We start from the raw sequence: 18,352 nt of genomic DNA on the forward strand, positions 1-18,352 counted from the left end.
TTTCCCACAAGAAAGTAATAATATTGATCTAATTATCTCAAAAAATGTGATGATGTGGCTTTAGCAGCTTGGGAAATTGATCAGTCCCACGCTACTGAGACCTATTAACATTTAAATATATTGTCCAGAAAGATATAAAAACCCTCTTTCCAAGGTCAAATGTGCTATTCTCTACCTATCCACCAGCATGTAAGGTTGTCATTCTGGGGCTCTGGCCCTTACTTTAATAAAATTATATTATGATTCCTGCATTTTCCTGTATCTTTTTCAAGAAGCACCGGCCACACTACGAACTTACAATGTTTAGGCTTTCAAAGCGTAACATATATATATATATATATATATATATATATGTCCTATTCATATGAAAGTTATTTTCAAACATTTTATAAACTATTCTAAAATAGAAATCTAGTAAAATCCGCCAAATATGTATATATCATTTTTAAAAAAAAGCCGAAAATCTTTCAAACATTACTTTAAAATATTTTAAGCTCTACTCTAATATAAAAATATTAATTTATTTCTCTAAATTTAAATTATTTAAATGTGATAAAATAAATTGAAATTTCTATATTCAAGAAGTAAAAGCTTTTATTGTTTATTTTCTTTTTAACTTCGTTGTCCATTAAGTGAAATGACAAAAGTTACGCTGCAAATCCAAGAAAAATATTCTAGAAAATCTCCCTTCCCGAAAGCCGCCAACTGTAAACATCTTTAAAAACACATAAATCTTTATAGGGATAACAAAACAAACAGAGCGCATCTGGCGTTTCATCCTATAAAAAGAAGATGAACCGTACCCAAGAAAGTCTTTTCTAAACACATCACACGTTTTGCAGTTTTAATATATGTAAATATTACTCCACTTCTTCTTATTCATGAAACATTCGTTGAAAAAATTCTATTTTGGCGACAGATGGTTATAAGAAAAGACTTTATTGCGATATAATTAATTATTCAGTATCCTTCTTTAATAAAAGGTGACTGTGAAAGAAAACACTATCTCGCCAAAAGATGTCTCTGAAAGTGATTAAAAAGACTACTGCTTCATTAGTTAATACAATATAAGATGGTTTCGGTTTCATGTTTCTAGAAATAAGGAGGTTGTTTGTTGGTTTTGTTTTTATTTTATCCAATTAAATTTAATATCGTGTTTTCTTTTTCATGTGCTTTAAAGGATCAACTTTTCTTTCATCATGGGCGGGTAATTAGTATTAGAGCGTGATATGAAAGCACTTTGTTGCATATTAATTAGCGACTAGTTTTTCAGAGAATGGTGTTGTGTTTACATTTTTAGATGAAACATGTTTCTCAAAATTCACTTTCGCTTCTGGATTTAATAATTCGCGATGAAGTTCTAGTTTTTGAAAAAAAGGAAATGCTTGTAGCACATCTGATTTTCTTTCTTGAAAATAATTATTTAGTGGTGTATTGAATGTCTTCTTATTTCATAAATAAAGTTTATTAGATGTATTAAATGGAGCTGTTAAAAATGCAGATATTGTGTAAGTTAAAAAACTAATATTTTTTAACATCGCAGAATTAATTTTTAAGATCCATCATGTTTTGAAGTTAAAAGTAACGTAACAGCTTTTAGTTTTTATAAAATTACTTGAAAAGCGACATTATTATTAATTTAATATTATGTATTTGAAATTTGAAATATATATATTTGAAATTTGCACCTTATTAAATTACTGTATAAATTACCGGCACTCCAAAGGCCGTTACTTTTTTACTGTAAAATCCATTTTTACTATAAAATTTTAAGTTATTGTGAATCTTATATGCCGTAATTTTTACAGCAGTATTTACTTAAAATCGCTGCAAAATTAAATGAACACTACTGTAAAAATAACGGTAAAATGGATTTTACTAATGCATTCAAAGTACTGCTACTTTTTACCGTAAATTGATCCTGAATTTTTGACATTGTAAACCTCTGGATAGATCGAATGTTAATGATGAAAATATCAGTATATCGTAAAAATACGATATTTTTAAACAAAGCTATAACGAAGCTTTTAAAAGTATTTCCACAATGAGTCATGAATATCTTGTCTTTTAAATATCAAATGTACTGTAAATTTCGCCTACGCCATCTTTATCATCCGCGATAAATATATAATACGATAATGCCCCGACGTTTAACAACAACGGTAATTATTGAACGTGATAATAGTTGATAACGATAATTGTCGATTAAGAGGCGATATTATGAGGAGTGTTGACACATCTTATTTGTGTAACAAAAATATTGACCAAAGTAAAAATATGTTAAATAAGTAAAATTAGGGGGGGGGGAGACTCGATATACCTTCAAATATCGGTGATTCCCGAAGATATATAGCGATATTAAATTTATGATATTACCCAATACTACTTAATATACTCTACAATAAACTCTGTTATATTAATGTAAGTTTTATTTTAGTCATTTACTAAATTAAATGAATTTCACTGATTTTCTAACAATTAAATACTTATTAAAGTTTTATTCATGCGATAATTTAATTTTTATAACTGTGTACAATTATGCTATCTAAAATAATAAACTCACTTTTTAATATCGCTCTGAAAAATTTAAGTATCGTTTATTAACGTTTCGTTAATTCATAATACTTTTATTTATAAATTTTTTTATAACTTGTAAAATATTCAACAGTATTGAGCGTAGAATTACAATTTTATGCATTAAAATAATTTTAATTCAAAGCAAAACGAAGATATTTAGAATATCATATACAAAATATTATTCAAATTCTTCAAATAGATATTATTTAATCCTTTGAAAGATAAAAATTATATTTTGTTAACTATATATACACATATTGTATAAATTATATATTTTTAATACAAAATATATATATAAAATATAAACTTCTTTGTCAGAACTGCAAAATTTGAACAATTTCGGATTTCCAAATAGAGTTTACATTTTTAAATTTATAGGTCTTTTATTGTCAGATAATTTACTTTTTCATAGTGTATAATTTAAACTACAAAAAATTAGTAAACATCAAAAAATAAAAAAAGCAAAAAAGAGGAAGAAAAAAATAATTGAATTCTGATAATACAAATAAAGCTTATTTAAAGACTGACGCTTTTTGAATTGGCTCATATTAAAAAATCAATGATTGTTTAGAAATTCACAAACCTATCAGAAATTATCAGTTTAAATTATCTAGCTATACATAATATTAAAGTTTTAATTTTTAGAAAAAAATCTAAACGAGCTAAACTATTTTGTAACACAATTTTATCTTTCGAAATCTTATGATGGGTGTTACGTAATATATTTTGGGAACAAGATTAATAAAAACAGGAAAAGGAAAAAAAATTTCGTATAATCCCAGATGTATATTTTTCTTATCTCCCTGAATTGCCCACAGACAGATAGCCTTGATGTATGCTTCACTACACACTGAGTGTAATTGCTGGGAAACACAATTTACAGATTCATTCGAAGTAATATTAAGAAATCACAATTTTTTACTTAATTATTTTTATTTTATTTTATTTTTATTCTATTATATTTTATTTTATTTTATTTTATTTTATTTTATTTTATTTTATTTTATTTTTACTTTATTTTTATTTTATTTTTATTTTTTTAATCGCTAATTGATTTATGATCATAGATTTCAAGAAAAGATTTATTTTTCATAGAACTCCATTTAAAAAAGAAAGTTAAATGTTTCATTTGTTCTTTTTTCTCGACATTTCTTTTTTTTTTTTTTTTTGTATTTTGATCTTATTGAAAATGTTCGATGGTAATGTCATGCCATGCCAATCAAGAAGGGGACGTTAATCTGCTATCCGAGAATTAAAGTAATGCGTATGCACGAAAATTTTTTTAAAAAAATTAGTACAACTCAATGAAAAAAGTTCATAAATATAAATTTTAATTATTTTATATTATAGACTGCCGAACGGCCTGTGTAGGGGGCAGGGAACAGTCCTTGCATCAGAAAGGTTCTGAGTTCAAATCCCGGGCAAGGCATGGATGTTCTTTCCTTCCCTGTACTATCTGTCCTCACTGACGTTGGCCCACCTAATATGGTGCCCCTGAAAGACAGGTCAACAAAATCGCCCTGTAAATTCCTGAATTGACGGATATTAACACAGGTGGGCATTGGGAAAAAAAAATATTGTAGACTTATTTGTTGTCAGAAACCAAATTTCATACATGATCGTTTTTCAAACAGACTGTATTTCTATATAACATGTATAACATATATATATATATATATANATATTTATTCTATACGACATAAAAACATAATGACCGTTGTTGACGATGCATTTTTATTGGCCGGAAAATCACATGATAAGATCCAGTTTTTCCCACATTAATTTCCATATTTTTTAATTGTTGTCAGCCTAAAATTAATATAAAAAAGTTGTTTTCTTATAAAATACTTTAGATACATAGTTTATAGGTATTAACCTGTAATAGTCATTTTTCCTATTTTACTCTTTTATTATTACATTTTTGATTTTGATTGTTATCTAAATTAAAAGTTAAAAACTGAAGGAGTTGTTTCCTTATTGATATTACCTTAATATTCTATATTTTACCATAAACTTATTTAAATAGGTGTCTAAACTTATCAACTGTCTTATAATAATTAATTTTTGGTTCAAATTAAACTATACTATAAATTTCAGTTAAAAATACTCATTAGATGTTAAAGAACTTAACGATCAGCTTCATACACTATGTGATGTTATGTACAAATTGCATTTAATATATCAGCCTATTTGCTGAGCAAAAATTTTAAATTACGGTTGTGAACTTAGATAAAAATTTGAACTAACAATATTCCTTTGATTTTAAATGTTGTTTTAAAAAATAATTTCTAAGAAAAATTATTTATGTTCACTAATAGATAAACTACTGTTGTGAACTTACAAAATTTGAACTAGCAATATTCCTTTGATTTTAAGTGTTGTTTGAAATAATTAATAAGCAAAAAAAAATAATTACTAAGCAAAACTATTTATGTTCACTAATAGATAAACTACGGTTGTGAACTTACAAAATTTGAACCGACAATATTGCTTTGATTTTAAGTGTTGTTTGAAATAATTACTAAGCAAAAAAAAATAATTACTAAGCAAAACTATACATGTTCACTAATAGATAAACTACGCTTGTGAACTTACAAAATTTGAACTAACTATATTCCTTTGATTTTAAGTGTTGTTTGAAAAAATAATTACTAAGCAAAACTATTTATGTTCACTAATAGATAAACTACGGTTGTGAACTTACAAAATTTGAACTGACAATATTCCTTTGATTTTAAGTGTTGCTTGAAATAATTACTAAGCAAAAAAAAAATAATTACTAAGCAAAACTATTCATGTTCACTAATAGATAAACTACGCTTGTGAACTTACAAAATTTGAACTAACAATATTCCTTTGATTTTAAGTGTTGTTTGAAAAAATAATTACTAAGCAAAATTATTTATGTTCACTAATAAATAAACAACGGTGGTGAACTTACAAAATTTGAACTAACAATATTCCTTTGATTTTAAATGTTGTTTACAAAAATATTTACCAAGCAAAATTATTTATGTTCACTAATGGATCTCAACGGAGTCATAAGGTAATATGAGATCTTTCATACTATTTGCCAATCAAATTCGACTCGAAATAAGCATTTAATTTAAAGAAATGAATATTGGACCTGGGAAGGGGGTCGCAAGGGAAAATCAATACAATTTTTTATAATTCATATATTTTAGGTAATTAATTTGAACTTTCGTGGAAAAACTGTTTTATGCTCAGAAACAAGAATTATGACATAGAAATCATCGAAGTTGGTGTGTGCTGAAGCGAAACGAGAACTGAGCCTTGTAGTTATGCACAAAAATCTATAAACAAAAGAATAGTTTTCTTTCCTATTCCTATACGTTGTTTTTCTCCAGAACAGAAAAAAAAAACTTTTTTTTGTTACCAAGGATTTTTATTTAATTCAAATACTAAAAGATTCTATTAAGAGATAGTATTAAACGAAGTGTTTTATATTTTGAATCTTGCATTATAAGTAGATTAAAATATTTTAGATATGCATTACTAAGAATCCTTTTTCAAGTATAGTACATATTTCAGTTTGAATAAATATAAAATGGAAATTATGCTTAAACAGAAGAAATATATTACTCTTTATTGCTTTTAATGATTACTATTTGTCATTGTTTCTTAAAAAAATGTGGGCCGACGAGGAGCTGACCGATATCGATGAAGCGTGGGAGGGCCTAAGGAGTGAAGATTCCTCTTCTACTATTCGTTGATTTAATGGCGCCTGCGCCATCTTCTTCGGCTTCCTCTTGTTTTCTAAATGATCAACCGTATCCGAATTTTCATTGGATGAGAATAAAATCCACAGATATCAACCTTTGTGGAGAAAATATTCTTATCTTTCTATTCNAATTATGCTATCTAAAATAATAAACTCACTTTTTAATATCGCTCTGAAAAATTTAAGTATCGTTTATTAACGTTTCGTTAATTCATAATACTTTTATTTATAAATTTTTTTATAACTTGTAAAATATTCAACAGTATTGAGCATAGAATTACAATTTTATGCATTAAAATAATTTTAATTCAAAGCAAAACGAAGATATTTAGAATATCATATACAAAATATTATTCAAATTCTTCAAATAGATATTATTTAATCCTTTGAAAGATAAAAATTATATTTTGTTAACTATATATACACATATTGTATAAATTATATATTTTTAATACAAAATATATATATAAAATATAAACTTCTTTGTCAGAACTGCAAAATTTGAACAATTTCGGATTTCCAAATAGAGTTTACATTTTTAAATTTATAGGTCTTTTATTGTTAGATAATTTACTTTTTCATAGTGTATAATTTCAACTACAAAAAATTAGTAAACATCAAAAAGTAAAAAAAGTAAAAAAGAAGAAGAAAAAAAATAATTGAATTCTGATAATACAAATAAAGCTTATTTAAAGACTAACGCTTTTTGAATTGGCTCTTATTAAAAAATCAATGCTTGTTTAGAAATTCACAAACCTTTCAGAAATTATCAGTTTAAATTATCTAGCTATTCATAATATTAAAGTTTTAATTTTAAGAAAAAAATCAAACGAACTAAACTATTTTGTAAGACAATTTTATCTTTCGAAATCTTATGATGCGTGTTACGTAATATATTTTGGGAAAAAGATTAATAAAAACAGGAAAGGGAAAAAATGTTTCGTATAATCCCAGATGTATATTTTTCTTATCTCCTTGAATTGCCCGCTGACAGATAGCCTTGATGTATGCTTCACTACACTCTGAGTGTTATTGCTGGGAAACACAATTTACAGATTCATTTGAAGTAACATTAAGAAATCACGTTTTTTTACTTTATTATTTTTATTTTATTTTATTTTATTTTATTTTTATTTTATTTTTATTTTATTTTTATTTTATTTTATTTTTATTTTATTTTTATTTTTATTTTATTTTATTTTATTTTTATTTTATTTCTATTTTATTTTTATTTTATTTTATTTTTATTTCATTTTTTTTAATTTATTTTATTTTTTTAAATCGCTAATTGATTTATGAACATAGATTTCAAGAAAAGATTTATTTTTCATAAAACTCTATTTAAAAAGAAAAGTTAAATGTTTCATTTATTCTTTCTCGTCATTTATATTTTCTCGTCATTTTTTTTTTTTTTTTTTTTTTTTTTTTTTTTTTTTTTGCATTTTAATTTTATTAAAAAATTTTGATATTAATGTCATGCCAATCAAGGAGGGGACGTTAATCTGCTATCCGGGAATTAACGTAATGCGCATGCATGAATTTTTTTTTAAAAAAATTAGTACAACTCAATGAAAAATAAATTCATTCATATAAATTTTAATTATTTTATATTATAGACTTATTTGTTGTCAGATACCAAATTTCATACATAATCGTTTTTCAAACAGACTATATTCTATATAACATGTATAGCATTTATATATTCTATATAACATGTATAACATATATTTATTCTATATAACATAAAAACATAATGACCGTTGTTGACGATGCATTTTTATTGGCCGGAAAATCACATGGTGGAATCCAGTTTTTCCCACATTAATTTGCATATTTTTTAATTGTTGTCTGCCAAAAATTAATATAAAAAAGTTGTTTTCTTATAAAATACTTTTGTATCCATAGTTTATAGGTATTAACCTGTAATAGTCATTTTTCTTATTCTACTCTTTTATTATTACGTTTTTGATTTCTAAATTAATTGCTAAAAACTGAAGGAGTTGTTTTTTTATTGATATTACCTTATTATTCAATATTTTACCATAAACTTATTTAAATAGATGTCTAAACTTATCAACTGTCTTATAATAACTAATTTTTGGTTCAAATTAAACTGTATTATAAATTTCAGTTAAAAATACTCATTAAATGTTAAAGAACTTAAAAATCAGCTTCATACACAATGTGATGCTATGTACAAATTGTATTTAATATATCAGCCTATTTGGTAAGCAAAATCATATATTTTAGGTAAATAATTTAAACTTTCGAGGAAAAAACTATTTTATGCTAAGAAACAAGAATTATGACATAGAAATCATCGAAGTTGGTGTGTGCTGAAGCGAAAAGAGAACTAAGCCTTGTAGTTATGCACAAAACTATGTAAACAAAAAAATAGTTTTCTTTCCTATTCCTATACGTTGTTTTTTTTCCAGAGCAGAAAGAAAAAACTTATTTTTTGTTACCAAAGATTTTTATTTAAGCAACTCAAAATTTTATTAAAATCAACACAATTTCTTATAGTTCATATATTTTAGGTAAATAATTTAAACTTTCGAGGAAAAAACTGTTTTATGCTAAGAAACAAGAATTATGACGTAGAAATCATCGAAGTTGGTGAGCGTAAGCGAAATGAGTTATGCACAAAAATATAGTTATGCACAAAAATATATAAACAAAAAAATAGTTTTCTTTCCTATTCCTATGCGTTGTTTTTCGCCAGAGCAGAAAAAAATACTTCACTGTTGCCAAAGATTTTTATTTAATTCAAATGAAAGAACACTCTATTAAGAGATAGTATTAAACAAAGTGTGATATATTTTAAATCTTGCATTATAAGTAGATTAAAATATTTTAGATATGCACTACTAAGAATCCCTTTCCAAGTATAGTACATATTTCAGTTTGAAAAAATATAAAATGGAAATTATACTTAAACAGAAGAAATGTATTACTTTTTATTGCTTTTAATGGTTACTATTTGTCATTGTTTCTTAAAAATATGTGGGCCGACGAGGAGCTGACCGATATCGATGAAGCGTGGGAGGGCCTAAGGAGTGAAGATTCCTCTTCTACTATTCGTTGATTTAATGGCGCCTGCGCCATCTTCTTCGGCTTCCTCTTGTTTTCTAAATGATCAACCGTATCCGAATTTTCATTGGATGAGAATAAAATCCACAGATATCAACCTTTGTGGAGAAAATATTCTTATCTTTCTATTCCAACTGTCAGTTGGACGTGTGTTTGTAAAATACGCTGCGCAAAAATGGAATTCATGAGCTATGATGGAATTTAGAATAATTCTGTTGGTGAGTAATCACCCGTTTCTGATAAACGATAAAAAATGTTATGTCAAACGTCATTCTTTTTCTTGATATACCAAAACAAAAATGGTATAATTCTTTTAATTTATAATATTAAAGTCAATTATTGCTGTTAATTCACCTGGTTTTTTTAACGTTCTCCTCAAAAAATATTTTCTTTCTTTTTTTTTATTATTAATTTCTTTAACGTGGAAAGAATATACAAAGATGTAGTATTAAATTCATTATTTTACTAACCCACATATAATGACAAACATTATTTGTAAGATTACAAATGTCCATTATTTGTTTGTATTTTTAAATTCTTCTACTATAATTAATTTAACCACGGTGTTTTTATCTTTATCGTAAAGAGACGTTGATATTTCTCTTCATTTATAAGTTTAAAGCTGTTTTTTTTATTATTAATTCACCTTGTTTTGATAAGGATCTCATCAAAAATATTTTCGTTTTTTTTAACAATCAATTCCTATACAGTGAAAAGAATATATAAAAACTGCAGTGTTCAATTTCTTATTTTATTATCCCCCATATAACACAAACATTTTTTGTAATATTACAAATTTCCTTTAGTTGATTGCTTTTTTAAATTCTTGCACTATTATTAATTTAAACACCATGTTTTTATTTTTATCGTAAAATGCCTGATCTTTCTTTTCATTTATAAGTTTAAAGGTATTTGTTTATTATTAATTCACCTCGTTTTGATAACTGTCTCTACTTTCGTTCTTTCTTTAATAATCAATTCTTGTAAAATGGAAAGAATATATAAAAACTGTAGGGTTCAATTCATTATTTTACTTACCCGCATATAATCCCAATATTAATTGTAAGATTACAAATTCGAGATTTAAAGTAAATGGACAATTTTTCTCAAAATGATTTGTTTTCGAAATACTAATGAAACTGCATTTTTAAGAAGCGTCAATTAATGTTCTTTTCGGAAATAAAAAATAAATAAAAAAGAGACTTGGTGGTCAACGATGTGTTGAAATTTGAAGTGCGTCTTCAAGCCGCAGTTGAGATCAAAGACATATCTACCGCAAAAAAAAAGAGCCGCTTTATCTTAAAGGGGGAAAAAACGTTAATTGCTGTTGTACTCCTGCGAATGGTAACAACTCATGACTAAAAAAAAGATAATATGCTTCCCTTTATTAAAATTTCTTACATTTTAGATTATTTCTATGGAATTTCTAAAAATCTCAAAATATTGGTTTTACGATAAATTATCTAACACATCACCCAAACACATTCCTAAATATTTATCGGCTCTTCTTTATCACAGAATAAGAGTTTCAAACTTAGAAACAATTTTTTCTCAATAACTTTGAAAAGAGTTTTTTAACTTAATTTCGACGTATTTTAAAACCTCATTCTGTGGGGTAAAATGCTGGAGTTTCTAAACATTCTAAGACATTTTTAAAGTTGCCGAAAAGCGCGAGAGTTTAATACAAATATTTTTTAACTGCTTCAATTATGCAAAATAAAGTAGAATTTTGAGTTTTGCTAAAAAAAAAGATATTATAAGAATTAACTTGGTACTTTGCGTATTATCACACACTAAATAAATTCTCATAATTTGAAATTAATTTACGAACTGTTTAAAGCATCAAAAAACTTTTTGAAATTTCAAAATGCGGTTAGCATGAAATTGAACTAAATTTATAAATAATATGAATAATATAGGTCTCAAATTATGCGAAATTGTTACGACCATAAGTTATTCGTCATTTTATGTCTTTATTATGAAAATTAGTATTTTTAAAGATGCATAAAACTGGAAAGAATTAATTTTTTAATAATAAATAAATAAATTTTAAATTTATATAAAAAATACTTAAAACTGGTATTGTTTAAACATTTTTCTAAAGGGTCTAATATAAATCTCCGTAAGAAAAATTAATACATGAATTAGTTATGGTAATACATGAAGTAGTTTTAGAGAATTCGCACTCACAAAAGTTTTTGAAATTTGAATAATATTTTTTTTTATATTTCTGTAAAAATTTTGTAAATGTAAAATTTTTTTAATCGTAAAATAAGTATAATTCGTGTGACAATTTAAAGCGTCTCATATTATTTCTAGTAATATTTTTTATTAGATCAAATCTTGGAGTTTTACTTGATTTTATTTACACTGTAAAAAAGGATTTTTTAAAATTGAGTAAAAATGTGTCAAAATAGCTCTAAAACAATACAGTCGAATTTTAAAACTCCATGTCCTTATTATTGATTCTAGTAACAGGAAAATTGAAACATCATATAATCACTTTTGATCAAAATGTATAGACTCATAAATAACGACGGAGATTTATGTAGAAAAAATGAAAGTTGTCTGCCGGTAGGATTCGAACCAAGGTCATCCCGGTTCATAGTAAGATGCTGTATCCACCTACTTGTATATCCCAGACCAGGAGGAGTTAGGAAGTTTTATATAGTGGCTGCAGAAGTGACGTATCATGGCTTACATCATGACTACATCATTGCTTACTATACGTGGCTAAAAGTATTTGAAATATCGAGAAATAAGTAAACATTAAAATTAAAATTACAGGTTTCCTAACTGACCTATTAGGATTTTATTTTCCAAATTGCATCCCTTTGTACCATTGAAATTGGAAATTGGTTTGATATGATGTGTCATTGCGGTGGCTACCATACGAAGCTTTTTAACTTTTCCTGTATGAGAGATATTTAGAGTGGTTAGAATATCCTACTACGAACCCGGAGGTCCTTCGTTCGAACCTTCCCGTCAGCCTACGAACACCTTCCTCCCTCATTTCTCCCGTCGCATCGTTTTTGAGGCTATGCAAAATGCTCAATATCAATTATGGGACTTTCAAATTCGATTATATTCGATCGAAGCTTTTTTTTTACATATTATTTCTCAATTTTGAGAAAACTTTTTCTATAAAGTAGAAGTTGTAGTACTTTGAAATGTTACATGATTGCGTGTACTTTTCAAGATCCTGATACCCTATGAAAATTGATAAAATGACCCATATTAAACAACACTTCTATTTTTATCAGCAAAAAAAACTGCTTTAAAAATTGGAATAAATTAACTCTTAATTGATACTATAAAAATTTCTGAAGGAAACTTGTGATGAGATTGAAATATGTTTTTTGCGATAATGCGTTTTATGTCCTCTGAAGTCTTACGCTTTACTTTACTTTGTATGTAAACATTCTGAAATAAGAATGTAGAAAAAAAAATTTACACTTTTATTTTACTAAAAAATTTTATGAGTTACATACGTGTAGTGCGCAATAAAACGGACCATACTGAATAACTTTTGATCTAATGTTTGGATCTTCACTTTTTAAAACTTAATCTTAATGGCTCAATGGGATGATCTCAAATATGCTTATTAATTAGTGAAGACGATATTTTGAGTAGCGAAATCCGACGCAAAAACGTACTTTCTTTGAATAAACATACATTTTTTCTACAGAATCGGAGTTTTGAACCCCAAAATTTAATGAGTAGCCGCACTTTGAAAAATATAGTCCCCATTGTTAGATAATTTAATTTTAATTGTGTGGTCCCTTTGATATTAATTTTACCTTTTGTGTATTTTGCTGTATCTCAAGTACTTAATCTTAGCTATCTTAAGTTGGCTTAAATAATCCCGTATGAAGCAAGATATACCTTCATGAAAAGTCAAACTCCCCAAACCATATTAATAGCAACATAAAGTGACAACAGTAACTATAAATCGTACCTAATTTAGTTTTCAATATTTTTTTAGGATAAAATACTTAATCTTCAATTTCATGTGATCATTAAATATCATCATCAGAGTTACATAAATTAAATAAGGAAACATACATACATATGGATTAATATGTTGATTATAACATTTTTTAATGTGTTAAAATATTATTCAAACAAATAAACCTTATACAATGATTAACTTAATATAACATCTTATAGAGAGCCATATAGGTTCTCTAATGCGTAGTGTCCTGTGGCAAACTAGTAGTCTCTCCTCCTTTCATTTTGTTTCTTTTTCATTTTATTTTAAATTATAATTTTATTTGTGTTTCGAAAAAAACGAAAAGTTCGTTGCAATAGTTGCCATTTGACGCAACATTTTTCCCTTCTGGCACTTTTTTCTACTAAATTTTGCATACCATGTTATCATTTCAAATAAAACCATGGTTTAAGTAGGCTTAAATGTTTTTTTTTTATTAAATGTTCGTTCCTCACACAGTTCTTGAAATATTTTGTCTGCCAATTTGTTTCCGGTTTTCAATGCCGGTGTATGATGAAGAATTATACTGATGTATGAGAGATACCTGATGAAACCTGTCATTTTCATAGTTTTAAATGAGATTAAAAAGTCAGTTAAATTTCAAGGTGTCATAAATTTAAAATTCAATTATTCTAATCAAATTTAAAGAAAAAAGTTTCTTTTTTCATTTATTACCACATGTTTTTTTTTACACACGATAATCTCCTTTTTATTAAGTTACACCGAATGACATTGACATAGAAATTTAAATAACGAGTGTTTTAAATAGAAAATATTAGTTTCCTCTTTTAAGGTACGACATAAAGTGGCTTAAATAACAAACTCTTAAAATAACACATAATAATTTCCTCTTATGAGCTATTTGCTTAATTTTTCCCAACTTCGTAAGAAAGGAAGATGAATTCGTCATGCATTTCTACCGCAGAAACAACTCGAATTCAATTGAAAAGAGTGTCTTGCAAAAGAGTTGAACTTCATTTTTTTAATGACTTCCGCCCTCTCTCATTCATTAAAAAGTACTTAGATAAAAAAAACTCAGCGGCAACGCTTTCCATATCACCAGTTTGAATTGGATCATTGTTCAACTTTCTTGGGCTTTAGTTGCGCAGTAGTTGTGTAATTTGTTCTGTATCATTCAATGATGTCATTTCCTTTACATTACTTGCTCATCTGAAAATATGTATATTTATTTCAAGTAAATCAATTCACAAACAAAAATGTGGCATGCGAAAGAACTTGAGTAGAAATAATACGGTATTTGTTTCCATGGAATTAGTAAAATAATGTCTTAAATGGCTGAAATTAGAGTAAAAGACAGAGATACAAAATTGGTGGAAAGAGATTTTTATTTGATTTGTTTTGATTTTTAAAAAAAAATCTTTGACTGCCACTTCATTTTATATAATAATAGCCATTGAACGGCACACAAATTCTTGAGTTTATTACTATCAAGATTCAACTCAGTATTCTTGTAGTTTTAAACCCAACCCAGAAGACAAGGGTACTCCTTGATCGAGCATTGCCTCGTGGAGAACTTTTTGATGGAACAAACCTGCATTTGTGTTACATGAAAAAGAAAACCTCGAAAACCTCCCACGGTTAGCACGACGGCCAGGCGATTATAACGTACTATCCGTCTACTCCTAAGGGTATTTAAATTTGGAACTGTGATACTTGCGAGTCAGGAAGGGAATTCATATCTACAGACCATCATAGGAAATCGAATCGGGGTCACTTATAGGAAGGAAGGAGTTCTATCCCCTGAGCCACTGTGACAAATTGACTACCATTTTTTTTAAAAAAATTAAATAAACAAAAAAATTTAAGTCAAACAAAAATAAGAGTGAGGAAAGTTCCAACTCCATAAAATAAAATAAGAGTGAAGATTTCATGACAATTGGGAAGTTCAAGTTGCAATGACTATATCTCTTATTCTCATTATTCTTGTAAGTTTTAAGTCAATTTTAGTCGCATATTAAATCTATAAGTTGCAGTAGTTTTTTTATAAGCTATTTATATTGATTTAACTGGATTCTAATTGATTGACAAACGTAAATTTTTTCACAACGAACTGACTGGACATTCTAGCTCAAGGTGCGAAATTTCCACTCGTCATTGGCTACCAAATGCTTAGGGCTGGCCAGTAAGTTTTATCTTATAAAATATTGTTTTTCAAAACAAACTATCATCCCATACGTGCAAAATCTGGGTAACATATCGGGACTCAATTTCGCCAAACTTCCGCGAATGCAGAACTCGAAATTTGCAAGACCGATTTACTCAGAATTTCAATAAATAAACCTTTGAAAAATATTTCGATCCTAGCAAATAACATATTATTGCCAAAAAACAGTGCTATGCGAACATGAAGTGTTAATAGTATGGGAACATTCCTGAAAATTTTCTTATTTTTATGACTTTTAATGATGTGTGGTTGATATCGGAATCATTGAAGCCTCAAACAATCTTACTTTAAAGAATTATTAGTTTTTAAAATAAATAAGTTTAAATTTTTCTACTTCCCTTTACAGTGTTGGTCACCAAAAAGTTCTTTATTCTACATCTGCTTACATTTTAAGAATTGATCATATTTTTCGTGAAAATTTTAGTCTGGCTACTACCTTCAGAACTGAAATTTTATGCCCTGAACTACACCATAAAAAAATATTATTTTTTTGTTTTAGATAATTTAAACATTAAAAGTTTTCAATACTGGTTAGAAAAGTATACGTCATTAAAATATTTATAGCTGTGCAAACTTTTTAACAAAAAGTTAGTTATAAACTTCAGAAATAATGTTTAATTTATGACAATTACAACAGTTTAAAATTAATCAGAACACTACTTTTGACTAAGCAAAACTATATCAATAAAAATGTATCACAGTGCTATTTTTCTTACGTTTTTAAGTTGTAGCACACAAAATATTTTTTTAGTCAAGGAATACTTTGATATGTTATATCTGAAAACTCTTGTAATTCGAACACTTTTTTGCAATAAACTATTATATTAATTTGATGTGTATATTTAATTTTTTAAATACATAATCCAGTTTAAGTTCATTTTTGCTGAAATTTAATTTTTTATTCAAGCAATCCTATTATAAATATTTTTTCAGATTAAATATTTCAAATTTTCTACCTGCAGTGCTTTATTGCATTAATTTTTAAAGGCAATAGTAATAAAGAAACAAGTAAATTTAAAACATTGTTATAATATTTGTAGTTTATGCAGCAATGTATTTTAAATACTTCATTAAAAGACTTTTATTTGTTCTTTCTAGAAATGCTTCAACCGGAAATACTTTGGTTCGCCCGTTATTTGTGTGCCCCACCAAAATGACATGGAAATTAGAATCTTCTGAACAGTTGCTACAATGATCAGAGAAAATTCCATCACTAAATCATAATAATAATAAAAAAAATCATGAAAACTGATAACAACCACAAAACGATACGGACTAGTTCATCCATAAATGATGCATACGATATGCATGAATCTCACAGCCACGAGCCTCTGGTGGCGCAAACTTACAACCTCGAAAACTTTTCGCGAGCTGTTGAGGACAAATTTGAAGATGATGAAGAAGACGATGACATGGGAGGCCCTTGTGGCTGGGGTCCATTGCAACCGTCCAAATTACAGAAATTCCGTTCAGCTCGCTGGGTCCTCTTTTGGTTATGCTGGGCAGGTTTCATGCAAGGAGTCATTGTAAATGGTTTTGTAAACGTTGTCATAACAACAATCGAGAGAAGGTATCAGTTGCGTAGCACGGAATCGGGACTTATTGCTGGAGGATACGATATAGCTTCGTTTCTGTGCCTTATACCAGTGAGTTACTTTGGTGGTACCAGAAGCAAGCCAGTTTTTATTGGTTTTGGTGTCCTGGTCTTGGCTCTGGGATCTTTCGTGTTCTCACTACCTCATTACATGTCCGGTCATTATTCGTTTAGTCAGGAGCAAGAAGACTTGTGTTCTGCTACGAACAATTCCATGGACTGCTCATCTGAGAACATGTCTTATTTGTCTCAGTACAAATATATATTCTTTTTAGGACAGTTACTTCATGGAGCAGGTGCTGCACCATTTTATACGTTAGGGTGCACCTATTTAGATGAAAATGTTCCCACGAAAATGTCATCCGTATATTTGGGTAAGTCATCATAATTCAGATTTTTTTAGTATAATTCTAATGCTTTTTCTTAACTGAAATAATGTAAGATAATTACAAATAGTAATAGTGCAGGTAGCGATAAACTAATAAATAAATTGATTACTTAGTTATGGCTTATAGATTAGTTTCCTGGTACTTCCCTGATCAACCCAAAGGTTTCCACTGATCCATCGATTATGACTGATTAATTTTATTAATATTGGTACTTAATATTGTTATATAGCTAAGAATAAATAATTTTGGGAAGCAAACTTTTCGTTTTGCTTTCATACAAATGCTTAATTTTGTCAAATTTATTGTGAGGATTTCAATTCTAAAATTGGTTTCGCTCCTAAAGCCGCAGAATTTTTAAAATGAAACTTTATTAGTCTATTTTTTGTTGTAACAGTCAAGTTTAAAAACGTTATCTGTAACAGGGGATTACATAACTGTTACGACAAACTTCTAGGAGTGTTTGGGCACATAATAAGGATTGAAATTGCATAGGAACCCATGCCCAGAAATATCGTCGTACGCGGATAGGGGCTCTACCATAATATGACCTGTTCAAAAGCTCATGAAGAGACAGTTAATAATAGGGAAGCGTCCCTATGAAGACATTTCTAGGAGATTTCTAGGAGGACATTTCTAGGACATTTCTAGTTTTTACGCAGTATAAATCCTTATAAAGTATCTTAACTACCCTAAAAGTTTATTGCAACATTCATGCAATACCCTTTTATAAAAAACCATTTTTAAACTTGTACACTTCTAAAAAATAAATAAATATTTCGTTTAG

At 27.4% G+C, this 18,352-nt stretch overlaps 1 protein-coding gene across 2 annotated transcripts in view; it reads left to right on the plus strand.

Moving 5' to 3' along the window:
• Positions 1–18,352, plus strand: part of LOC107445148 (solute carrier organic anion transporter family member 4A1) — a 75,805-nt gene that overhangs the window by 19,646 nt on the left and 37,807 nt on the right. The window contains exons 1-2 of one of the 2 annotated variants that reach the window (XM_043049955.2): positions 9,491–9,627; positions 16,684–17,553. In XM_043049955.2, the coding sequence (XP_042905889.1) occupies positions 16,827–17,553 (727 nt within the window). In that variant the 5' untranslated portion in view covers positions 9,491–9,627; positions 16,684–16,826. Of the gene's footprint in view, positions 1–9,490; positions 9,628–16,683; positions 17,554–18,352 lie in introns of those variants that run through there. The other variant, XM_043049954.2, reaches the window with a different exon arrangement.

This window comes from Parasteatoda tepidariorum, chromosome 9 (genome assembly GCF_043381705.1).
Source record: "Parasteatoda tepidariorum isolate YZ-2023 chromosome 9, CAS_Ptep_4.0, whole genome shotgun sequence".
NCBI lineage: Eukaryota > Metazoa > Arthropoda > Arachnida > Araneae > Theridiidae > Parasteatoda > Parasteatoda tepidariorum.